Genomic DNA, 25,158 nt, shown 5'->3' with positions numbered 1-25,158 from the left:
TCCTGGCCTGCCGGCCCCTTCATATCTATCTTACCTAAAGCGTTTGTAAAACCTTTTCTGTAAGGGAAAGGGGAGGGCTGGCTCTCAGTAGACCCATCTGATATATGGGCTAAAAGGCTGGAGAGCTGGTGAAATGGGTCAGTGGGGAAAGGCACTTAACCCTGCAAACCTGGTGATCCGAGTTCAGTCTTTAGAGCCTACATAAAGATAGAAAGAAAGGACTCTACAAAATTGACCTTTGACCTTTGATTAGTCATGTGGCGGCATATACACATACATTAACAAAGCTTTTTTTTTTTTTTTTTTTTAATTCCAGGGATGTTCTTGGTAGATAGAGACATTTAATTAGAATAGTTTATATCATTTACTCAAACTCTGACTCTCATACTCCAGTAGGCATTAGAATCCTTTAAAACAAAGATGACTAGGCCCAGTCTGCCAGAAGGCACAATCTTCAATTCTCAGCATTTCTCACTGCTGGTCTAGGGGTCACTAGGAACTAGAGCTTTAGGTATGAGTTAGCTAGCTTTTCGCTTTTAATTCTAAAACAAGTGCTTGTACCTGGACCTCAGAAATAGAAGCTTTTGTGGATGCAGACCATCAGATAAGTAGGATATCCACCAAATTGGCATAAGCTCCCCCTTGGCACCTGCAGGGCACTGACCTCAGTGTTTCCCTGTGAGATCTTACCTGGCCAATGCTGTCGTTGCCTGTGTTTCTGTAGGTTTTGCCGTTTCTTGCTCTTGGTGTTGGTGTGGATGATGTCTTCCTCCTGGCCCATGCATTCAGTGAAACAGGACAGAATAAGAGGATTCCATTTGAGGTAAAAGCAGGGGAAAGCACAATGTTTGGGAGACATCCAAAGCCCACTCATTTCCTTAGTATTTGTCCTGTAGTTTTCCCACCATCTGGTCCATCCCAAGTCCAATGTCACTGTGAGAGATGCCGAGAGCCCCATTTAGGGTGCCCATGGACATGTGGGTGCCTTGGCAGAATGCTTCATGTTCCCAGGCCATCCCTTCCCAAAGCCCACCTTTGCTTCTGTCGTTTTCTCTGGCTATGCATTTGCATTTAAATAATCATTGTCTTGAGCTTTCTGATTGGGGCAATGGTGACCATGAGGGAGGAACCCACGGGACCCAGTGCTGGGGTCAAGGTGGTTGGGACCTTTCCCTGCCTCAGGGGTGGTACATCCAAGTATTAGAAACCACCGCTGTGTGCTTTAAGGGGTGGCTAGGACAGACTACAGCCCTCAGCACTGTGGCTTGTCATCCCCAGGACAGGACTGGGGAGTGCCTCAAGCGCACCGGAGCCAGCGTGGCCCTCACCTCCATCAGCAATGTCACCGCCTTCTTCATGGCCGCATTGATCCCTATCCCTGCCCTGCGAGCGTTCTCCCTCCAGGTGAGTTTGCCATGGGCAGATCCCTGTCTGTGGCTTGGCTGTTCAGCATCCTTGCTCTGCTCTATTAGAGTTCAACACTTAGGTTACAAATCAGGTGCATGGCAGCAGCATTTGGGTCTCGGTGCTGCTGGGTGGGTGCTCCAAGGCATGACCTTGGCACTCCTTCCTTCCAAAACAGGCTCCAAGGTTCTTTGCCTTCTTAGACCTTATTATCCAGAAGCTGTTAACCTGTGGAGTGCACTGTGCAGTGCAGGTCAGTGGGGCCAAGGATACTCTTTAGCGTCCTCGTTGGCTGGCTTCTACTTCTAGACTACTCCCCTTCCAGTCACCTCATATCTCCTTTCCCTAAACAGCTCTGGCCCCACCTCAAGACCTTAGAAGACCCTACTGGTATATGGCAATAGGGTTGCCTGAACCCTGGGCCTGGCAGTTACTGTCACTCACACTGTGTAACGGTGTGTTAGCCACTTGGCTATGTACTACAGGGGCACCTCTTGGGGATCATGTTTGCCACTGTCTTTTCTTTGTTGGCCTTTTGCATTCTCTCCTGTACCTTTGGTTCCTTACTCCTTAGGCTGCTTATGCAAGCTTAGAGTGCCTGCCACTCACCATGTGCAAGGGCTGTGTTGCTGGTCTCATTACTCTACCCACTTGCTCCAGCCGTGGGGCTCTCATACCCAGGCAATCAGCCTGAAGAGTCTGTTTCCAGGTGTGAGAGGGGCAGCTGTGAGCCACATACCTAGTAGTTGTGGTAGTCCGTAGCAAGCCAGAAGTGGTCACTATAGCAGAGGAAGCAGGCTCTCATGTAGTTGATGACACAGCAGAAGGTAATTGAATTAAGGTCAAGTTTTTAAAGCGACAACTGAAGAGAACGTTTGTCTCCATTTTCCTTAGGGTAGGATCTACAACTCACTAGGTGGCCAGCTGCTTGAAGAAATCACTTGGATGTGTTTGTGTGAAACTGTTGTTAAGTTTGTACTCCTCCATGCTACCTGCTCAGGTGCTAGTAAGGACTATGATCAGGAAGAAGAGGTGACAAATGATCTTGTGTTCCTATTTATATTCTTGGATACACATTTGTCACTTACGTAGAAACAATCCCATAGGTGTTTGAACTTAGTCTCCCTGCCTGCTGTGAGCGAGGCGCAAGCCCTCCTTAACATTTAGGGTAAGCTCTGAGACTATGAGAAGAGTCTCTGTCAGTCACAAGTACCAACTCCTGAGGAGGAAAAGAGTATCAGAAAGAGGCTTATTATAAATGTTTATGAAAACAGAGATAAGAGTCGGTTAGTGAAGTCAGATCTGCTTCTGGACAGAGACCCAAGGAGATGAAAATAGCCAAGTGCTCTATAATAGGAAAAATAAAGGAAAGATACCCCTGGTCTTGGTGGTACCGCTGGCCTTTCGGGAGGCTGTTTTGCACAGGCATGTGTCTGTTGCATGCTCTTGTTCGTGTGCAGCTGACTCTGGAATGGCAATGGTTCTGGAGTCCTTTAATAGTGGGACCCTCTCTGTTCACGCTGTCCTTTCCACTGCCTGTCCCCTTGCTGTGCGCTCCCTGCTCTGCTCTGTCAGCTTGCACACACGTCTTCTTTCCCTCATTCTCTCTCTCCTCTCCACTCAGTACTGATGGTTCATCAAGGCAAACTCTCCTCCCTTATTGGTATCCCACGGTGTGGTCTCTGAAAGCTACGTTGAGTTTTCCCTGAGGATAGCCTTTTAGAAAATCCAGTACGCTAAGTTCTCCCAAGGTAAGCACCTTACAGAGACAAAAAAAAAAAAAAAATAGTTCTTTGCATTTTGGGGTCTGTCAGAGCACCCAGAGAGATTCTGTGCCGCAATGAAACGTGTAATGTTTGGATTTTTTCTTGTGAAACTTTAAAGATTTATTTTTTTAACCCTGACTTAAATCATAGGGTTCCCACTCTCAAATATCTTTCACTGATCAGTCTTCACTGTGGTGTTAGTTCCTCAGTGAAAAACCCAAACCAAGATCCTTACTCATTCTAATGATCAAGGGCTGCTTTTTAGTTGTCACTGTCTCTCTCTTACTGTCTTTCTCTCTGTCTCTCTGTGTGTATGTGTGTGGGAGAGAGAGAGAGGGAGGGAGAGAGAGAGAGAGAATATGAATGAATGAGAATGTGTGAGTGTTATATGCTCATGTGCATATGTGCCAGAGCAGGACATCAGGTGTGAGCCCCCATTACTTTCTGACTTGAAAAAAGGGTCTTTCACTGAACCAGAGGCTTTTCAGCCACCTGGGTCAGCTGGCCAGTAAACTCCTGCTAGTTTCCTGTCTCCATCCCAGTGCTGGGATTATAGACATGGGAAGTAGCACACTGTTCAGCTTTGTATGTGGATGCTAAGAATTGGTTCTATTCAAAACTTTTCCTGGGAAGATGCAGCACGCACATCTACTCATGGCCCACAGGGACCCTATGACAGAGCCAAGTATAGATACCACCAAAATCCAACATGGTGAACCATTGATTTTTATTGGTTTTACTGATGGGAGTATGGGAGAGGGGGCTATTTACAGGAGCAGCAAGATTTGAAGTTATAGTTAGAACCGCATTACCAAAGCTTACACCAGTGTGCATGAAAGCTCGCAAAGGTGGGAACCCAGAGGACATTGAACAGCCTGCCCACAGCTCAACAAGTTGGACGGGGTTCCTGCTTCTTCCAGGCAGCTGATCTGGTCTCAAACTTTTTTGTCTGAAAGTCTTCTTTGGAGCCTGACTCTGCTGACCGTTAGTTTCAGGGACTTGCTGAAGCCATCTTGAGTTGTTTACCTTCCTGTTTAAAGAGCTTCCTGGAGGATACAATGTTTCAGTCTTGGAAGAAGCTGTTACACAACAAAAATTGGACTCAGGTTTTCAGAGTGACTGCTCTTACCTACTGGGTCACCTCCCTATTCTTCCACTCCTTTTTGTTTGTGGTAGGGACATTAAAACCCAAAACCCCACAAAGAAGTAGTCTACCACCAAACTACACCCTTACCCAGTAAAAGGGTTTACGCTAGGGCCCTGCCATAGGTGCCTCAGCTGGGCCACTGTGGATAATGGAGACAGCTTTTCTAAGTAGATTTCCCACATCCTGATTACTGTGGGAACGCAGTGGGTGCACACTGACATCTGGTCTCCCGTATCTGTCCCAGAACTGAGTAGCTTGAGTCAGGATTGTCTCTCCTGTCCTGTGTCTTCCAGCCATGTATCCTGTCTCTTCCTTGTTCCTCGTGGACCTTTTTTCATCTTCTAAACCCTTCTCAGGAAGCCTTTTTGGACCAGACACACTGTACACCCCAACCCACGAACACTCTCTCTAAGCCACTGGGAACATCTCAGCCTGGGGTGTGAGTTGTCTGAGGCTGGAAAGGCATGTTGTCCGTGCTTCTCCAGCAGCCAGCACAGTGGGATGTGTGTCCTAGTGCTCCCGTCTCAGTGTTGGCAGGAACTTCTCCCACTTACATGCTACTTCATAAGGAAGTCTTCAGAGCCCGGCATACACATTTGAGCCATAGTTAACCTGTTCTGTGGAAATTGATGAGGTCCTTTTACAATCACCTCAGGAAAGGGTATGTAGAAGACTTGGCTGTTTTATGGCTTTGTAGACTTAACAGGGGACTCTTTATTGAAGGGTTTCTCTCCTGGCTGCTGTTTCACCTGGAACATAAACCCACACTGCCTTCAAAAAGCCCTTTGTGAAGTGTCTCTTGGTTTGTAACTTTGGGTACCAGTGATGGCTAGGCTTCCTCTCCTCACCCCAATCCATCTTCCTATTTTGCAAAGTTTTCTGAAGCTGTCCTTTTGAAAGCTCCACTAGGAGGTTTTGCTTTTTAAATGAATTTCTGATTATCTTGGCTATTTAACATTCTCCTTCAATTTTTCTTCTCAGAACAGGACTGCCCTTGGATGTCCTGTCGGCTTTGCCTAATAACAGCCCAATTTTGCAATTTTTACTAGGTCAGCAGGAGATTTGCCCAAGTGCTGCAGAACCTAGCCCCGTGTTTATTCTAGGTTATGGAGTGGCTTTTGAATTCGTACTTATTTATTCTACAGGCTATAATCACACACTGGAATTTCTTTCTGCTTAACTCTCCTTGACCTTGGCCCTTACTCACTAACACACCCCACAAGCTGCTCCTGGGGCTATTTGGAATGTGCCTATTAAAAACCTCAAGGGACACATGTGAAATTTTATTTCAATTTTCTTAAAGGTGACACTTTGATAGACTCGATCTACTTTACATACAGATTATTCATCAGGGTCATGGGATCTCTTAGAAACGTTCTAGAAGGAAAACGTTTCTTTTTGGTTTGTGTGTGTGTGTGTGTGTGTGTGTGTGTGTGTGTGTGTGTTTGTGTAAAATATTCTAAGTCCTTTCTGTGCCTGGCTTTGTAGAGAGGTAGCTTGGTCAGGTTGGTAAGTCCTTACTGGTATCACTCCAATCTGTAACTTCTGAGGTTCTTCCATTTTAGTTACACATGGACTCTTAGTGGTGGAAGAGCCTCCTATCTGCTATCTCTGTTTCAGAATATCTTTATATGGGGTTCTGGAGAGATGGCCCAGTGGTTAGGAGCATGGCCTGCTCTTCCAGAGGACCCAGGTTCTGTTCCCAGTCCCCTCATACCAGCTCACAGCTGCTTTCAGTCCCAGGGATCCAACACCCTCTTCTGGCCTCGGAGGACACTGTGTGCACGTGATGCACATCCTTTCAGGCAAACCCTCGTGCACATACATAATTTTTTAAAAGTCATCTTTGCTTACAAAGCTACAAGCTAGCTAGGAAGCGTGTTGACGGTGGCCATTGTTTCTCTGCTCCAGGCTGCTGTGGTGGTGGTATTCAATTTTGCTATGGTTCTGCTCATTTTTCCTGCAATTCTCAGCATGGATTTATACAGACGTGAGGACAGAAGATTGGATATTTTCTGCTGTTTCACAAGGTACATTTCCTGGTGCCTGGGGCCTGTATTCTTTGGGTGTGTAGAAATACTGTTTAGGGAACAGTCTGTGGGCTTCTTCAAAAGGGAATGTAGCTAATAGAGTTTGGGTTAGTGTGATGGGACTAAACAAAGGTTTTAGATACAGGCAGGGCTCTGGGGCACACGTAAGCTCCCACACTTTCCCCATCCCGCACCTGAATATGCCCAGAATCCTCCCCTAGAGATTTCTGCTGCATGTGCTCATTTTTCTCCATGGTAAACCTGTGTTTGTTTATCAATGAACAGTTTGGTGGGTGTTTGGAGCAGAGAAATGTCAAAAACTACCTGTTGAGAACACAGTGGGGGGGGGGTGGATTTTTGTTTTTAGTTTTTTTTTCATTCTTTGGCATTACATTTTGAAGGGGTTTATTATCGTTATTTCAGGATCAGCTAGCTATGCCTTGGATAGTTTGATCACATCTCTGTCCAGAGCAGTTAGGTGATCCTTGCAAAGCTAAGGCAGTGATATCAATGGGGAGCATCAAGTCTCCAGCAGAAATGCAAGCCCTCTCTCTCTCCGTCATCTGTACTCTGGGTGATGTATGTACTACACACTATGGTGCTGTTTATCTTTTGTCTTTCAGCCCCTGTGTCAGCAGGGTGATTCAAGTTGAGCCACAGGCCTACACAGAGCCTCACAGTAACACCCGGTACAGCCCCCCACCCCCATACACCAGCCACAGCTTCGCCCACGAAACCCATATCACTATGCAGTCCACCGTTCAGCTCCGCACAGAGTATGACCCTCACACGCACGTGTACTACACCACCGCCGAGCCACGCTCTGAGATCTCTGTACAGCCTGTTACCGTCACCCAGGACAACCTCAGCTGTCAGAGTCCCGAGAGCACCAGCTCTACCAGGGACCTGCTCTCCCAGTTCTCAGACTCCAGCCTCCACTGCCTCGAGCCCCCCTGCACCAAGTGGACACTCTCTTCGTTTGCAGAGAAGCACTATGCTCCTTTCCTCCTGAAACCCAAAGCCAAGGTAACTCTCCACTGTGTGTGGCTTCCTGCCGTGAAATATATGTGAATGATTGGCATCTTTTGGATCCATCACCATGTGCATGTGTGCTACAGGGCAGGTCCACCAGAGTCAGACTGCAAAGCTCAGGACCACTTTAATGAGCAGGTTCCTACAGGGAAAGGTTCCATGGAGCAGATATTAATATGAATATAGAGAAGCTCCTTACTTTGTAAGCATTTTTCTTCTTCATGCGATTATCTAAAAAGAAGATTTAGTGTGGCTTTATGTTTTTCCTGCTGAAAGACTGACTCCCTAATATGCCGTGCTCAGCCTGGGCTGATATGTAGAAGGAAGTAAAGACATCGGTCGGTACCGGTCTAGGAGAAATCAGGAATGTTCTTCTGGGTCTCATCCAGTGCTCTCCTTTGTCTGTTACAGGTTGTGGTAATCCTTCTTTTCCTGGGCTTGCTGGGGGTCAGCCTTTATGGGACCACCCGAGTGAGAGACGGGCTGGACCTCACGGACATTGTTCCCCGGGAAACCAGAGAATATGACTTCATAGCTGCCCAGTTCAAGTACTTCTCTTTCTACAACATGTATATAGTCACCCAGAAAGCAGACTACCCGAATATCCAGCACCTACTTTACGACCTTCATAAGAGTTTCAGCAATGTGAAGTATGTCATGCTGGAGGAGAACAAGCAACTTCCCCAAATGTGGCTGCACTACTTTAGAGACTGGCTTCAAGGTAGAACTGTGGCAGGCGGCCATTGCCTTGCACATTTCTGTCATTCTTGGGTCTTACTCATGATTCCCTTTCTGAGCACCCTGCGAAGGTGTTCTGTCATAATGGAACAGCATGAGTTTCTTATTGCTCTCTCTCTCTCTCTCTCTCTCTCTCTCTCTCTGTCTGTCTGTCTGTCTGTCTCTGTCTCTGTCTCTGTCTCTCTTTGTTTCTCTTTGAGACAGGATTTCTCTGTGTAGCCCTGGCTGTCCTGGAACTCAACTCTGTAGACCAGGTTGGCCTTGGACTCTCAGAGATCCTCCTGCCTCTGCCTCTGCCTCTGCCTCTGCCTCTGCCTCTGCCTCTGCCTCTGCCTCTGCCTCTGCCTCTGCCTCTGCCTCTGCCTCTGCCTCTGCCTCTGCCTCTTGAGTGCTGGGATTAAAGGTGAGCACTACCACATCGAGCCAGTTTTTTAAGATGTAGAGTGTGTGTGTGTGTTTTGCCTGCATATATGTATTGTATCTGTATCACTTATGTGCCTGATGCCTGAGTTCAGAAAAAATATTGGATTCCTTGGAACTGGAGTTGTGGGTACTGAGAACCAAACCCAGATTCTCTGCAAGAGCAGGAAGCACTGAGAGCCTCTCCAGTCTTGTTTTATATGAAGCCCACTTCTCTGGCAACCTCCCAGCTCTGGCTTTTTGTAACTATCTGAGCAAGAGCCTGTTAACTCATTTAGGAACATACAGTAGGGAAAGGCAGTTCGAACCAGGGAGCCTGGATGCTTCTGTTGCTCTTTTCTTCTGGATGGCAGCTGGTTTGGTGGCCAAGTGAAAATTAGAGTATTTGGTGGGATCTCTGAGCTGTCTGCTAAATTACAGCCTACTGTAGCCGTGGATTTTGGGTCAGCTGTTGTGTATTTTGACTGTCTTTTCAAAGTTCACCCATATACTTTGGGCCCAGAGCAAATTTGAGTGGAAGGTATAGAGAAGGTTTGCTCTCCCCAAGCCACCTCCCCGTGTGTCAACATCCAACACTAAAGTGGTCTGTGTGCTTTACCCTTCCAACTGACCATAGACATCATTGACTTCCAAAGAGCCTTATATGGACAGGCCATCCTTCCATCTGGCGATGAACTTAAAAATACTTTGCTACATCCTCGTATTTCACAAAAAGGCAAATCCTACCCCCTCCCCCTTCTCCATTTTATCTGTCCATTTGTGTGTGAGGGTGTGTGTGCACCATAGTATCCATATTGAGATGGACCCAAAGACAACTAACTGTCCTCTTTCCACCATGTTGGTCCTGCAGATCAAACTCCTCCGGTTTGGTGACAAGCACCATCCTAGACACATCTCTAGGAAATATTAGTTGGCAGGGGAACGCTATAAGATGGTCCGAATTTGCTTGTAACTACACGCTGACTGAATACGAATGGCGTTCAGTGGTTCCCAAAACATCTGTTCATGTTGACATGCGCAAATAACAGTAGACAATCAGGACGATTATCCACACAATTCAAGCAAAATTACTCTTACTGGAGTACCCAAATAATTCTGACTCCAGTATTTGTTGGCTTAGATTATCCCAGTGGCTGTCTTAATTTCCCACTTAATTAGGCTTGTTTAAACACATATTTAAGTGCCCCTCTTTTTGTCTTAAGACAGCCACTTTCCCTTTGAGTTTGCATTAGGCGATAAACAACTTGATTTGACAGGAATTGGTGTTGAGCAGTGACTAGAATTTGCCCATACCTGTGCGCCATGTCCGACTTTGGGAGATGGTGGAGAAAGCATAACTTTACCCTGGAGAGTAACTTGAATTCCCTTGACTTTTTAGTTTCTTACTCTGTTTCACAAGGCATTGTTTTTTAAGTAGTGAATTAACAAAGAGCCAAACTGTTGAGAGAGTCTCTGCTTTTCCACAGTCCCCTCCCCATCCCAACTTTCACCAAAGACATGCAAATAACTTGCCACCAATGACAAAGAAGTCTGCTGTGCTGAGTGGAGGAGGGTGTTGTAGAATGCTCTCTCCAGTGTCTTCCCTTTGGTGAGGTAGGCCAAGGTTGAGAAGGGCAAGCACACGGAAGACCCAAATCATTCAGATGTATAGATATCGGTATATTTGAACCACATTGTGGCTGCTAAGCAAACAACACCCAGCCCCAGACATTTGTGCCCATGCGTGCTAAGATGGCAGGATACCATGCAGCCCTGGGGCTGTAATGCCTTCTGGATCCTACAGAGCACTGGTCACAGACACCAGGGCTCTAGCTTGCAGAGGCATTATTTAGACCTCCTGAGTGGTTGGTTACTTGGGTCTTTGAACATTTCTTCCAAATTCTTGTTTATGCTTTTGAAGTCCGTTAAACTTTGCCAGCTCACTGGTGTCTGTCAACACTCCAATAGTTACTTTGTTTTTTTCTCAGTCCTAAAACATACTTAATGGCTAATACAGGCCATTTTGAAAGTCAGCCCTGGGTTAGAACCCAGGAAAGCACTCTCCCTTTGAGAAATAATATCTCGATCTCTCAGGACATCTGTGGTAAAGTTGGAGATGAAATCTAATTGCTTCATGTACAGGGGGTGTTCATTTTTTATTCACACTGACTTACATGAACAAAATACATTATCATTTCATTTCTAGGAGCTTATATACTTGGGTAATTTCCTTTAGCCTAGACTCAAAATAATTTTCCGTGTAAAGTGTTTCTAGTTAAAGAACTGCAGCTGAAATGTAAGGGTTTGCAGTAAACTGTTGGAATGTAAATGTCAGCCAAGGGGCAAGTGTTTGGTGTACAGCCTGTGGAAGTTCAGATTTTCAGTGGTCAGTCAGAAAATACTAAAGGGGCCCTGAAAGAACTTTACTGTTGGTGACCATAGCTGGAGAGCACATTAGGGCTAGCATTGTAGGAAATTCATTCTAAGTTGGTGGCAGGGCACATGCACAGATCCCTAGGTATTGCAGAAGTCTCTGTGACTATACCTTTGCAAATATACTCTCAGTTACCTGCTTTGACAGCAGATGCTGCTAAGCTTCTGGTATTTTCCATGTATTTTGCAATTACTTCTAACAGCACACTGTACCTGTGAAAACCCACTCTAAGTAATACATGTGGAGTATGGCTGGCCTTAGGCTGCCTGGGCTCAAAGCTTAGCTGTGACTTGTCACCAGGCTCAGTCCTCTCATCTGTAAAATGGGAATCATGATTGGTTCTCTCAGGAGGTAAGCAGCTGAAGGCTGACTACCTGGAGCCAAGAGGCCCACATAAGTCTGAAGTAATAAAAGCTCTCCTCTCTCCTTGCTTGGAAAACAGACCAGGATTCTTGTAGGGGGTTGGGGGACCAGTTGTCTTTCTCTGTTTATTTTATTTTTCCAGAGTGGGAGTGGGGAAGAGCTTTGGGTCTTAAAATAACATCTGTGTAGAGTAGTGCTGCCTCTCTGTGCAAACCTGTGAAAAGCTGTGGGAGAGATTGCCACCCCGGTGGTCCCTCTACCCAGGGCCTGTAGGTGACCCAGCCTACTTCCTAAAAACAAAGCCCACTGCATAACAATGCTGGAGGGAGGCTTTTGTTAAAAAGGCTGCTCCAACTCTCCCCTCTCTCTATTCCCAAACACCTCACTGTGCTAAGCATTCACAGACCGTGTGTTTTTGTTGTTGTTGTTGTTATTTAGTTTGTTTTAGTTTCTGAAGTGCCCTTAGGCAAGTCCTGAAATGGAATAAAATGTATCTGAGTAGATGTGTCTGCTGCAGGGGGTATCTTGAGCAGCTGGGACTTGGGGGGTCTACTTGGGAGGTGTCTGGTGTGCAGTGAGGCTGGTGGGGGTATTGGGGAGAGCACCCCCCAGGCAGTGCTCAGCTCCAAGTCTGGGTCACCAGGGCCCTGTCTTCTCTTCCAGCATGCTTACCTCTTTACAGCTGTAGCCAAACTGTCAGGTCTATAATGATGGTTTTGATTACAGCGGCCAAGCCCAGCTGTGTGTGGTGAGCTGGTGGGCTCGCCCATCCCCCAAGCCCAGAAGGCTCACTCTTTCCCGCCCAGGGCTTGCGGTTTGTCATCTGTTCTCACAGAGCCCCACAGAGCCTCCCTGTGTCGGCCTGTGGCTTCCTGTTCTCAAACTGATCCAAATTTCCCCTGTGAGGTATTTCCTTGTGCTCCCTCTCCTCCACACAGCCCTCCACTCAGAAGGAAGGGTGGCAGGGAGGAAGAGAACAGGGGGAGAGTGAATAGGTGCTGGCTGTGATCTTTACATGGCCTGGCAGCAGGTCCCACAGCTTGTATTAGCTGCACAAGTCAAACAGATGGATCAGATTGACAGAGCTGTGTTCCCTCACCCTGGCTCCAGGGGCAGCCAAGTTGGGAGCTTGAATGTGATTTTTTTTTTCTGCTTGGGGTGGATTTTCTGGTCTTGGTGAGGAACTCCTGACCTATCTCCCTGTGTGGCGTGAAATGGTTAATGGATATGGTCTGTGTCTTTTCCCCTTGCTTTCTCTTGCTACAATTAGTCAGGAAGAAGGGTGGGGGGAGGCCAACCTGGCACTTGGGAGGCAGGTGGATTTGTTAGTTCCAAGCTAGCCTGATCTACATAGTGAAGTCAAGGTGCAAGCCAAGCAGAGATACATAATGAGACCTGCTCTCTCCCTCCCTTTCCCACTCTCTCATTCAGTCTTCCTTCCTTCCTTCCTTCCTTCCTTCCTTCCTTCCTTCCTTTCTTTTGGAGAAGACAGGGTTTCTCTATACAGCCATGGCTGTCCTGGAACTCACAGATCTGCCTGCCTCTGCTTCCTCCGTTTTGCAATTAAAGTCATGAACTGCCGTGCCCTCCTCTCCTTTTCTTCTTTTTGCTTGTTTTCTTTAAAAGATGTGTGTGTGTGTGTGTGTGTGTGTGTGTGTGTGTGTGTGTGATGTGCGTGTAGAGGCCAAAAGAGACAGTTATCTCTAGAGTTGGAGTTGCAGGCAGTTGTGTGCCCTCCAGAGTGGATTCTGGGGTCTGAACTTGGATCCACTGGAAGAACAGCAGCTCTAAGCCATCTGTCTTGTTCCTGGGCTTTCGTTCCTTAGTTTAAGTAAAGTGTGTGTGTTTTATTCTTCCCTCTGAGCATCTTTTGATTAGCACCACAGTTCATTCACTAGCAGATCAGGAGTCCTTCCTTAAGTGAGAGAAAACTGCAGACAAGTCGCCTACCCTGCCTCCTGTCCTCAGCCTAATCCCTCTGGACCAAAGCTCTCAGGCCAGGTTTTAATGTGTTGCACATGTTTCTGTTTCTAGGACTTCAGGATGCATTTGACAGTGACTGGGAAACTGGGAGGATCATGCCAAACAATTATAAAAATGGATCAGATGACGGGGTCCTCGCTTACAAACTCCTGGTGCAGACTGGCAGCCGAGACAAGCCCATCGACATTAGTCAGGTATTCCCGATGTTTCAGGACACTGAGCAGTTATTACATCTAGGCAGCTGACCCATGGAATAGGGCTGGCAGTGTATAATCCCACCTTGTGTCCCATGAGAACCTGAAGTGATAGGAGATGGTAGGAAGAAGCTTGAACTGGCTCTGAGCTAGCCAGAAAACTTCCCTTTCCCTGCCTGTCAAGCAAGAGGAGGGGACAGACAGGTGTTGCCTCTAACACAATAGCAATGGGCAAAAATACAGTATGTTAACACTGTGTGCTTTTCCCAGTGGTGGGAAGCACCAACCCATACTGGGCTTTCAGAGTTTATTGAACACTGAAATATGTGTTATATGAAAATACATTAGTATAGTGGTCTCAGTTATATTCAGACATGGGATGGTGGGTTTATTGGAGAGCAATCATTTGAACAGAGGTTGGGTAGGTGGGTGGCTTAGAAGATGAGCAAAGTCACTAGAGGTTGAGGATGGATTAGTTATTTAATGCTTTCTGGGGTCAGCTTGGCCTCAGCAGTAGATGTTGAGTGTAGGTGTGGGCAGCTACCTGCTCTTGAATATAGCAAACGTAAGCAGGCGTAGAAGCATGCAACCTCCCCATGCAGCTCACGCCACAGTATGTTGAAAGCTGTTCTTTTGGATAGTATCTTGTATTCAAAGTACTTGGATTCTAGCATATCCCATTTGGTTTCCTCAGGGGTTGCATTTGCACCCTGGATTTGGGGTGAGTCCCAGGCCTCTTTGCTCTTGGTAGTTTCCTATCCTCAGGCAGAAAACATCTCGTTAATGATCTCCTTGTCAGCTCTGCATATTGTCCTCTCTCCCTTTTGCTGGCACTAAAGGTGACAGATTTACAAAGTACATTGTTCAGAGTCATTGTGGAGTGTGAGGTTTGATGCTTTATAGTGGCGTGCAATGAGCTGTCGGGCCTGACAAGGGTACGGCAGACCAGCCTGCCTGAGAGGATAGCAGGGACGGACTGAATTGGAGTTAGAGATCAGGGAATCTGTGGGACGCCTGTGGTGGGGTCCAGGCACTGAGATATCATTTCCTCTCCTGGGGGAAAGAAGAGCACGCTGCATACGTAGAGGCCAGGAGCTGTGCTATGTAATTCCAGAGACAGTCTGAAAACCTACAGTTGTTAGAGATCCTGTGGATTAATTGAATCCAGATCCCTGCAGTCTACTCTGCCTGTCTCTCCCCCACCCCCCCGCCCCGCCCGGTCTCTTCCACGCTCTTTATTCCCCCACTCTTTTCTCTGTGAACTCCTGTCACTGGTGTTCGTTAAGAAAGACCAAACGTTGGAAGGAGGCCTGGGTCTAAAGTAAACAGGAAATTTTTTTGATGTATCTACCATATATATAATCCACACTGTGTCTCGTAGTGGCTTTGACCCAGGCAAAGCCCACAAGACCTACTGTAGAGGGAGCAGATGTGGCCACTGAATCTGACCAAGGTGCAGAAGTAATATTCCTCAGAAGGGCCCTGGCTTTGCATCTTTGTTTTCCTGTTCTGGCAATGGGCTTTTTTTTTTTTGAATACACAGGTCATCAGAGGCTGTGTTAGCAAAATTTATACAGATGCTGTTTTATTTTATAGCTCCCTCCATTTACTGGGTGGTATTTCCTTCAGTGTTAACAACAGAGGTTAACTGCACACAGACGTGGATAGGGATGCTTGCCAGGTTCCCCCCGTGCCCCTCCTATAAATATGTTTTTCCAGATTGTTCATTCCCCGCCTTGGCTGCAGACAGTCTCTTTTAGCATTCAGATTTAATTGCTTCAGCCAATTCCTGGGCCATCTGCGGAACCGTGTGTTTGCTGTAAACACACTGGTGATTGCATCCCCCAATAAGTGTATTTTGAAAGACATCAAAGGTATTCTTGTGGGACTGGGGCACTGTGGAGGCATGGGTATTCTACTGCTTGTTGGAAATGTGGGTACAAAGCCTTGCTCTCCCAGCAGGAGTGTGTTTACCCCACAGCCCGCCCTGAATGACCTCTGTTCTTTCCGTTTTGTAGTTGACTAAACAGCGTCTGGTAGACGCAGATGGCATCATTAATCCGAGCGCTTTCTACATCTACCTGACCGCTTGGGTCAGCAACGACCCTGTAGCTTACGCTGCCTCCCAGGCCAACATCCGGCCTCACCGGCCGGAGTGGGTCCATGACAAAGCCGACTACATGCCAGAGACCAGGCTGAGAAGTAAGTAGCACTCCCATCCTGAGAGGCTGGGAGCTCTTGGAGGCTCCTTCAGTCACTGCCTGGAGCTCAGCAACAGCCCCATCCGTTGACACTACCCAGGGTTCAAAAGTGTAAATAGAACAATATATTTCTTTTGCTTTAAAACTCTGGGAGACAGATGAGGGTGTGTAATGGAACACAGCCCTGCGCTCTCACGTTGAGAAGTGAGCGTTTCTAACCCCCTTTTGCAGCTCTAACTCCAGGCATTTCTCCTGATGCCAGCTGTTCTGTGTGAAAGCTGAAGATACCTCCACATCGAGTGTTATTTTACTATGGCCGAGTTTTATCGCTAGGGATTGTGTGTTTATCTTAACTTTGTCAACTGTGGTGTTGAAGGGATTTTTGGCATGTTGGGTCATTTCTATAAGCCACCAAGCACCTGTGCTCTGTCAGAGCTGTTTAAACTGGAGAGGAAAAGTCTGTATACATCCGTGCTCTCCTCTTCCCTCCCTTCACCTCTAAGCCTGGGGTTTGAAAGGTGGCTCTGTGTGGATTTAATTTGCATTTATGTTAGAGATGTTAGTAGCAGCATATGCTTTGGATATTGGGCCAAGAGAAGACATGAGAAAGAAGACGGGTCCTTTTTGCAACCAGGGCAGGCAGCGGTCTGAACTCCCCTGTACCTAAACCCCAGAGCCTGGTGGCAAGCAGCCAAGGCTTGTCTTAATGAAAATTTATAGTTGAGATTATAATAGGGCAAATCATGTTTAGCAAGTCAACTGAATGACCCCAAAGGGTGTGGAACACACAAGGGCAGTAACTAAATGCTTGTTGTGTGAGGATTTCTTCCCCTGTTGCTGAAGACTTAGCATTGCATTAGAGAAACAGAGAAGGTTTAAGTTGCTAGGTCACTAAAGGACAAGAAAGTGTAGTATTTTTTTTTTTCTGCAAGGCACGACTCTGGGATTATTTTGGTCAAGGAGAACAGATTGATGTAGGGACAAAAAAAGCATTTCCAACTTTTAAGTCTCATGGCATTTAGACCTCACAAATGGTAGTTGCTTTGGGGATAATAAAACCAAAGCCTTAAGGGAAAAAAAAAAAGCATATCATAGCAGATCATAGAGGCCTTCCTCTGCCCACCCAACTCGTACCCCCTCCCCACCGACCCCACCCCCACCCCACCCCACCTCACCCCCGCCACTACCAAATAAAAATCAAAGGCTCAAGAGGTGGCTCAATGCGCTAACCAAAGAAGCATGAGGACTGGCTTTGAATTTCCAGAGCCCACATGAAGCTGGGTGTGGTAGCGTAGTGGTAACCCCAGTGCACAAGGCAAAAGGAGAAAGGGGGGGTAGGGGTGGGAAATGTTCCTGGGATTCCAGAGCCAGCTAGCCTCAAATATGCAGCAGCAAACAGCAAGACACTTTTTACAGGGAGTTAGGAAAAGATTGACATCTCAGATTGTCCTCTAACCTCCACGTGTGTGCCTGAACACATGCGTGCGCGCGCACACACATACACACACTGAGAAATTTTAAACTGACAGGGAATATTGTAAAGGCCCAGAACCATTTATTGTTTGTTCTTTTCATGGACTTTTGAGAAGTTCTCTTCTCTTTACCTCACACCCAGTGTCTGTCTTCACCGGGGTCCCCAGCTTACCTCACTTCTCCTCTCTCCAGTCCCAGCAGCAGAGCCCATCGAGTACGCTCAGTTCCCTTTCTACCTCAACGGCCTACGAGACACCTCAGACTTTGTGGAAGCCATAGAAAAAGTGAGAGTCATCTGTAACAACTATACGAGCCTGGGACTGTCCAGCTACCCCAATGGCTACCCCTTCCTGTTCTGGGAGCAATACATCAGCCTGCGCCACTGGCTGCTGCTATCCATCAGCGTGGTGCTGGCCTGCACGTTTCTAGTGTGCGCAGTCTTCCTCCTGAACCCCTGGACGGCCGGGATCATTGTGAGTTTATTACAAGGGTCTTTATGGAAGTCAGATTCCTTTCAACACAGCTCTTGCTGCAGCCGGGAAGTTTTGTTTATGTCTGGGCTTTTGGAGGAGGAGGGTATGGATTGCATCATCTGTAAGATATTTATTCTACTTGAGGTGGTGAGGTTCATGGGGATCCTTCTAACGCCAGAGTCTGTGTCCCTCTCACACAGCATTAAAAGAAGTGCACAGGGGCCCCGGGGGTGGGGGGCAGGGAGGGGGGGATCGGAGGCTTTGTAAACAAGCTGCATAAAAGTGCTGAAAATTTAATAAGTTAAAAATAACCAAAGTATAAATAATTTTCTAATTCTAAAGTCTCATTGTGTGCCCTCATCTCAGAAAGTTCTTGTGTGTGTGATGTGGAAGCATGCATAGAGAAGTTTGTACAGAAGTTAGGGCAGGGCGGGGAGGATGACACTTTGAGTTTTGTGCGGCGGGTACCATGGAACTCCTAGGGAAAATGGTGAACTGCCACTCACAGCCAGTTTGGGGCAACTTTTCTCCAAATCACCCTCAGATTTGAAGTGAGTCTGTGTAGAGTCTGAAATCCTGGCATTGCTTAAGCTCCATGAGCCATTGTATAGCCTTTAAAAATGCCAGAATTATAAAAACAGGTTTTGTTTCTGTGCCGAGTCTGGGCAGCAGGTACATTAAAGGTAAATGTTTAGTCTGCAAAAGTCTTCACAGCACTCAGGCCGTGGATGGTGTCCGTCTTTAACTGTTTCTCCCGACCTCTGCCACCACCTACTGTCCTAGCCCCAGGCAGGGGATCATTTTCTTTTATTCCTCCATGTGGTGAGAGTGAAGGAGATTCACAGTGAACGCCTCTTAGGTTATGAAACAGTTTTCTCCTCCTTGGCATAAAAAAACTCCTTGTAAAAAAATCTACCTTGTAGATTTTATTTTTTTTTTTTTACCATTCCTCCACACATCTTTTTGAAAATGAAAAGGTTCTTCGAAGCCTTTGCTTAAACCTGGGGGTCTGCTTTGTAGATTCTTGTTGCTCCCTATCTCTTCAAAGCACAGAGGCCCTGGGACCTGACACGTGACCTGCAGTGGCCTACCCCACTCTCCAGTCTCTTCCTTTGGTCTGTAGGCTCTCCACCCTGAGCACAACTTCTTTACCTACAAAGACCTTTACTCAACGTATCCTATCAGCTTTCTTTAGGCTGCAACCTTTAACAGTAAAATACACTGCAGAATGAACCCAAGGGGTTAAAGGACTTTCTGTTGCTTAAGGTTAAAATTAGCTTTGTTATGAGCCATAGTTAGTTGTCCTAGGTATTAGCTCCAGGACCCCTGTGTGTCTGAGTCCTCCTGAGGCCCAAGGCAGGTCTATTAAAGCAGCATAGCACTGCATGTAACCTTGCACATTGTAAGTATATGCTGTGTGGCTGATGGAATAGTAACATGGAAAAAGCTGTACCCTGTGAGAGTACAATTCTTCAGATGCCTCCAGTGTGTGGTCCCTTTATTTTTTTTCCTTTTCTAGCCTAGGAATATTAGAAAAATAACTTGCAAAGATTATTTACTGAACTTGTAGATAGCTCAGCCATTAAAGTACTTGCTGCACCAAGCTGTGTGGTATTAGGTGTGGTGCAGTGAGACTGTGTGGTATTAGGTGTGGGGCAGTGAGACTGTGTGGTATTAGGTGTGGTGCAGTGAGACTGTGTGGTATTAGATGTGGTGCAGTGAGACTGTGTGGTATTAGGTGTGGTGCAGTGAGACTGTGTGGTATTAGATGTGGTGCAGTGAGACTGTGTGGTATTAGGTGTGGGGCAGTGAGACTGTGTGGTATTAGGTGTGGGGCAGTGAGACTGTGTGGTATTAGGTGTGGTGCAGTGAGACTGTGTGGTATTAGGTGTGGGGCAGTGAGACTGTGTGGTATTAGGTGTGGTGCAGTGAGACTGTGTGGTATTAGGTGTGGGGCAGTGAGACTGTGTGGTATTAGGTGTGGGGCAGCGAGACTGGGCGTCGGAAACATGAGGATGCCTGACCAGTTAGCCTAGCCAGTGAGCTTCAGGTCTCAATGAGAGAACCTTTCTCAACAACAAGGAGGCTTCTGAGAACAACCCCTAGGCTTAACTTCTAGAACATGTGCATACATGTATGCGCACACACCCAGGACACATACACACACATCCATACACACTCATAAAACACACAGACACACGCCCCTACAGATATATACACCATACAGATACACTCACACAGTCACATATGCATGCCCAACACCCGTACACACAAATGCATGCATACATGCACATATACATACATACACACACATACACACACACATGCTAAACTTTGCCCTCACAAACACTGTTTTTGACCTTTTTTTAGCATGACAATAAGTTGTCCAAATATCTTCATTCACACAGAAAATTGGAGTGTAAGACACGGCCAGGGGTAAGGAAGTCAGTCCTTTACATAGTATTTAGGTGACAGGTACATTGTTGCCCACCCAAAACCCCCAAATGAGGCCACATCGAGACTTTGAATCTGTACTGTTTGACACTCTAGCATGCCTTGATCTGACTTACTAATTGTGTGCTCCTCCTTCTAGGTCATGGTCCTGGCTCTGATGACCGTTGAGCTCTTTGGCATGATGGGCCTCATTGGGATCAAGCTGAGTGCTGTGCCTGTGGTCATCCTGATTGCATCTGTTGGCATCGGAGTGGAGTTCACCGTCCACGTGGCTTTGGTATGGGAGGTCCTTCAGGGAAACTGGCTCACACTGACAGAGTAGAGGAGTCTGGGTCTCTCGTTTCCATAAGTCACAGGGACAGCTTCAAGCACAGTTTTCCCAAGGAAGTTTCAAATGTTTCTGATGGGAGACAGGGGTGGGGTAAGAAGGTCTGTGTTGCACACACTGCAGTGTATTAGAGAAGCCTGCCGTAAGGGCCTCTGCACAAAGGTGTTGCTTTGTGACTAATAGCACTAAGTTCCAAAGTTGCCACCATTGTCCCAGGACATTCTATGTGTTTAGGCAAACATCCACACTCTTTTAAATGTAGTCAGTCATAAAGTGAGGCTAAAGCAAGAGCTCCCTCAGAGGCTTGGTGGGGATAGCATAATTGAGGGTGAAGTAGCTGGCAGCCACAGAAATGCCCTCAGGCTTGTGAATGAAAGCTCGGGTGCACAGCCCTGAAGAACCTGCTCTTCCACCGCAGCCCACCCAGCTCTGGGGACCCCCCAGCTTCTGCATGCATCCATGGTGGCAGAAAACAAGAAAACCAGGGATGCTTTCACCAGGATGTAGGCCCCTCTCTATATATACACTGCCTGGTTGTTGGAAGAAGTTAACTGGAAAGAGAGTCTAGAATCCAAAAGATGAGCTGGTTGTTTTACACACTGAGAAAACTACTTAAAAACCTTGTAGCATTGTGTGGTTTAGTTTCTGCCGACAGATGTACTCATAGTGTTAAGTACCCAGGGCTGTTAACAGGCATTTGATAAAGAGTATTGACTGAATAAATGATAGTGTTTGGAATACCCAAGTTGTGCCTGAACCCAGGGATGCTACCATTGCCTTTCCAGCATTGTGCTTTGTGTGTAGCACACTGTATGTGCATTCTGTCGCCTCTCAGAGCTGTCACCGCTCTCACCAGCTGTGGATGTGGATGTACAGAACGTGTTTTGAAGCTATTAGTAAGATGATGACTTAGAAACAGTATCTCAGACGTGTCCGTGTATGTGAGTTGCCTGTGTGTCTGCAAGCAACCGAGTGAGATGCCTGTGGAGACTGGAAAGTAGCAGATACTGTTACTGAGGCACCATTTGCCTTGGGGATTTTTTGCACAGATTCTCTTACTGGCCTGGAGCACACTAAGTAGGTTAGGCTGACTGATAGGCAAAGTCCAGAGATCTGCCTGTTGGGATTATAAGCCTAGACCGTGCTTTGGGTTTTGTTCAAAATATGCGTTATCATTAACTATGGCTCAGTACTATGAACAGGGCATTGTAATGAATCCAGATTCAGTGAGAACAAATAAACATTGTAGGAGCTAAGCAGTAGACTATTGAACATAGATTTGGGGGGAAGAAAAGGCAGACGCAGTGTCTAATATCTCCGCCAGAGCTGAGGCTGGAATGTAAGCTCATTGGTAGAGGGCTTGGCTAGCTAGCATAAGCTCAAAACCACCTTCTACTCCAGCTCCAGTGGATCTAAGGCCCTCTTATCTCCTGTGGGCCCCAGGCAAGCACATGGTGAACAGACGTATGCACATACATACGAGCAAAACACCTATACACACTCTTATTTTCAGAAGACCTAATAAATGATGTTTTATCGTGACATTAAAAAGTCAGTCATCCTTTTGGCTTTATTGCTACATTTTGGATGATTTTTTTTCTCCTTAATGATAGAGAAGTCTCTTTGAGATGGCTCTGTCCACCTACAGAAACTTAAGAATTACTTAACTTGTAGGGTAGGGGCTGGGCTATAGGTAAGGCGGCAATGTGCATGCCTAGTCTGCAGGATGCCCTGGGCTCTATCCTCAGCACCACAGAAAACCAGGCATAGTAGTGCACACCTGTCAACGTCGGCCCTCCAGAAATAGAACAAGGAGGCTTTAGCTCAAGGCCATTCTTGTACAGTAGTGAGTTTGAGAACGGTCTGAGGGACATAAGAAAAGTCAACAAAACCCAAGTATAGACACAGCTGAGCACTTTACCACACCCAGAATGTGACCGTGTCAATTTTCTCCTTTGTTCAGGCCTTTCTGACAGCCATTGGGGACAAGAACCACAGGGCTATGCTCGCTCTGGAGCACATGTTTGCTCCCGTTCTGGACGGTGCTGTGTCCACTCTGCTGGGTGTACTGATGCTTGCAGGGTCCGAATTTGATTTCATTGTCAGGTAAGCTGAAATGGGAGAGGACGCTTGATACAAAAATCGTTATTGTCTTCGTGGCTTATTCCTTTTCTGTCTTGTAGGGGGTGTATCTCAGCCTGTCTCTTACAGGCATCTTGGTCTAGCAGTCTCTTGGGTTAGAGTAGAGGCAACTCCACAGCTTGAAAGAGCATGTGTTGAGATTCCAGTTGCAAACATCTACAGAGAGATGACTTTGGCTTCTGGTAATTAGTGACAATCAGCTCTAGGCCCCTCTCCTTCAGAACTGTGGAGGGGACAGAGATGTACCCCTTTGGGGTGCTAGGTATGCGTGAACCCTTGAATCCCATCTCCAATATCATGTGAAACAAGTGCAGGTGGCTTATCTCTGTAATCCCAACCCTTGGCTATATTGAGTTTGAGGATAGCCAGGGATACTTAAGAGCCTGCCTTAAAGCAAGACAGAAAGAAAACATTGTCTACCTCCAATATGGTCACCTAGCTCAAGTACACATAGGAAATGATACAGTGTACCCAGATTTTGTGTTTGGGTCCCTTCTGAGGCTTCATAAATGCTGGGTACCTGACTGCAGGGTCAAATTTAGAGACTCTAAGCTTGGCCTGTGTACTCCTCTTGGCATCACAAGGCCAGATTTTGTTCCTTTGGGTAAGATGCTGACTTTGCAAAGTAAAGGACAGTGAGTTTTCATTTTGGAAACTCTTAACCACCCGAGAAAGAAGCAACTCTAAGGCAATGTTGGCTTCCCCGGGTGACCACTGATTAAAACCATGACCCACTGGGGAGGAAAATCCAGTGTTTTAAGATACTAGTATGTCTTTAGAATAGCAAGAGGCTGTGTACGATGCTCCATGTCTGGAGAGGTGACCTAATCAGGCTGTCCTTGGTAGCATTGTTTAGTTTTGCTTTTATTGGTACTCTGTGAAATAGGATCACTCTGCCCTTCCCTGGTGGGGCTAGAACTCCTGTACCTTCTGGCTACTCTTCAGGCTACTTTTTTAGGAAAAGCACTAGTGTCTATTAGAAAGCAGGAAAGTGCCAGGCGTGGTGGCACACACCCTTAATCCTAGCACTTGGGAGGCAGAGGCAGGCGCATTTCTGAGTTCAAGGCCAGCCTGGTCTACAGAGTGAATTCCAGGACAGCCAGGACTACACAGAGAAACCCTGTCTCGAAAAACCAAAAAAAAAAAAAGTTAAAAAGCAGGAAAGTGTGAAGAAGACAAGAAAATACTTTTTAGGGGGTTGGGTGTTTTGGGTTTTGTTTGTGTGTTTACAAAACAGGTCTCATGTAGCCCAGGCTTGCCTCAAACTCCCATAGTAGAGAACAGCTTTGAGTTGCTGTCCCCCCTCCACCTTCTAAGTGCTAAAATTATAGGCATGTGCTACCACATCTGGCACTAATCAAGCTTTACATGTGTGTACACACAGGCTGGCCAAGTAGGGTAAGTTCACATTTTCAAATAAGAAAAGGATTTTTAGCTACAAGTTTTAGCCGAATGCATGGAATAAGTGAATTCAGTCCCCCACGAGGAGAGGAGGAAAAAGAAAGGGTGTGAGTTCATTGACCAGCCTTGAGGCATTGCCAAGCTTCTGGCATGTCGGTCTTTCTGATGGAGGGCATGGTTGGCTCATTGAGAGTAGAGTAGGCAGAAGATTGACTCCATTTCAGTGTGGACTAGAACTCCTGTATAATATGCTCCCTCATCATCTGGGGCTATTAAGATACATATTGATGGAGGCCTTTCCAGACAGCTCCCAGGTGAGCCTGAGCATGCTAGTATTCACACAGCCTATTGGTAAGTTGGTGAACCACTCATTAGATTCTCATTTGCCAAATACCATTGAGATAGTTGCTCTTAGATCCTGGTTTGGGATTATTTTGTTTTAAAGTGTTGATTTGGTGTTTGCTTCTCCCACACACTCTTACACAGATACTAGCTTTGTCTTAATGATATCAATGCCCAATGCCAAATGAGACTGAATAGGTGTCGTCTCTTGGCTCTGTCAACACAAAGGTAATGCTGGCCTCACAGGTGCCTTTTTTTGTGATTACTGGCAGGTAGCAGGAAACCCATCTCTGCTTTGTGGTTATAGTCTGCAGGGATTGGGAGATATAGCTCTCTAAGCAGTTCAAAGCCGAGAGAAAGTTGGGTGTGCGGAGACCTTGCAGGTCAAGTCAGCTGAGGAGCTGGAGCACGGGTTTACATAGGATACTAAGGAACACAACCTAACCGCTCATCCTGTCCTCGCTGGGCCTGCTCATTCCCTCCCAGAGAGATCATGGTTTCTGTTTCAGGCACTTAGAAGGGCTTCCCATTTTCTAAAATAGGATGGATAAAGTCCTCACTGGAGTTGAATAAATGAGCAGACTCTGTATACATGAAGCCGTCAGAAATCTAATTGGTCTGTTTATGTTGCAGCTAGATGGATGGGATGCAAATGTCTTAATGCCTGCCGTTGATATATGCCTCCACCAAAAGTTCCACAGTTTATGTTAGAGCAAGACATTGGCAGCTTGGGTTTTTACTAATGCAACTCAGCAGGTTTTAGTGTTTACAATAGCTGTAAGGTATTTGTATTTTTATAGGGATTCTCTCTCCTTTCATCTAATGTCAAAACATGCGTAGACATGGCATTGTAG

At 46.5% G+C, this 25,158-nt stretch overlaps 1 protein-coding gene across 2 annotated transcripts in view; it reads left to right on the top strand.

Annotated features, from left to right (window-relative positions):
- The window catches only part of Ptch1 (patched 1), a 65,133-nt gene that overhangs the window by 32,824 nt on the left and 7,151 nt on the right, over nucleotides 1-25,158 (top strand). For both annotated transcript variants that reach the window (NM_001328514.1, NM_008957.3), the window contains exons 11-20: nucleotides 725-823; nucleotides 1,279-1,404; nucleotides 6,229-6,347; nucleotides 6,971-7,373; nucleotides 7,791-8,100; nucleotides 13,348-13,490; nucleotides 15,509-15,692; nucleotides 17,357-17,637; nucleotides 20,231-20,368; nucleotides 22,383-22,525. In NM_001328514.1, the coding sequence (NP_001315443.1) occupies nucleotides 725-823; nucleotides 1,279-1,404; nucleotides 6,229-6,347; nucleotides 6,971-7,373; nucleotides 7,791-8,100; nucleotides 13,348-13,490; nucleotides 15,509-15,692; nucleotides 17,357-17,637; nucleotides 20,231-20,368; nucleotides 22,383-22,525 (1,946 nt within the window). The remainder of the gene's footprint in view (nucleotides 1-724; nucleotides 824-1,278; nucleotides 1,405-6,228; nucleotides 6,348-6,970; nucleotides 7,374-7,790; nucleotides 8,101-13,347; nucleotides 13,491-15,508; nucleotides 15,693-17,356; nucleotides 17,638-20,230; nucleotides 20,369-22,382; nucleotides 22,526-25,158) is intronic.

This window comes from Mus musculus, chromosome 13 (assembly GCF_000001635.26).
Source record: "Mus musculus strain C57BL/6J chromosome 13, GRCm38.p6 C57BL/6J".
NCBI classification, from domain to species: domain Eukaryota; kingdom Metazoa; phylum Chordata; class Mammalia; order Rodentia; family Muridae; genus Mus; species Mus musculus.
The sequence above is the reverse complement of the archived record's forward strand: the minus strand, read 5'-3'. Positions and strand labels throughout refer to the sequence as shown.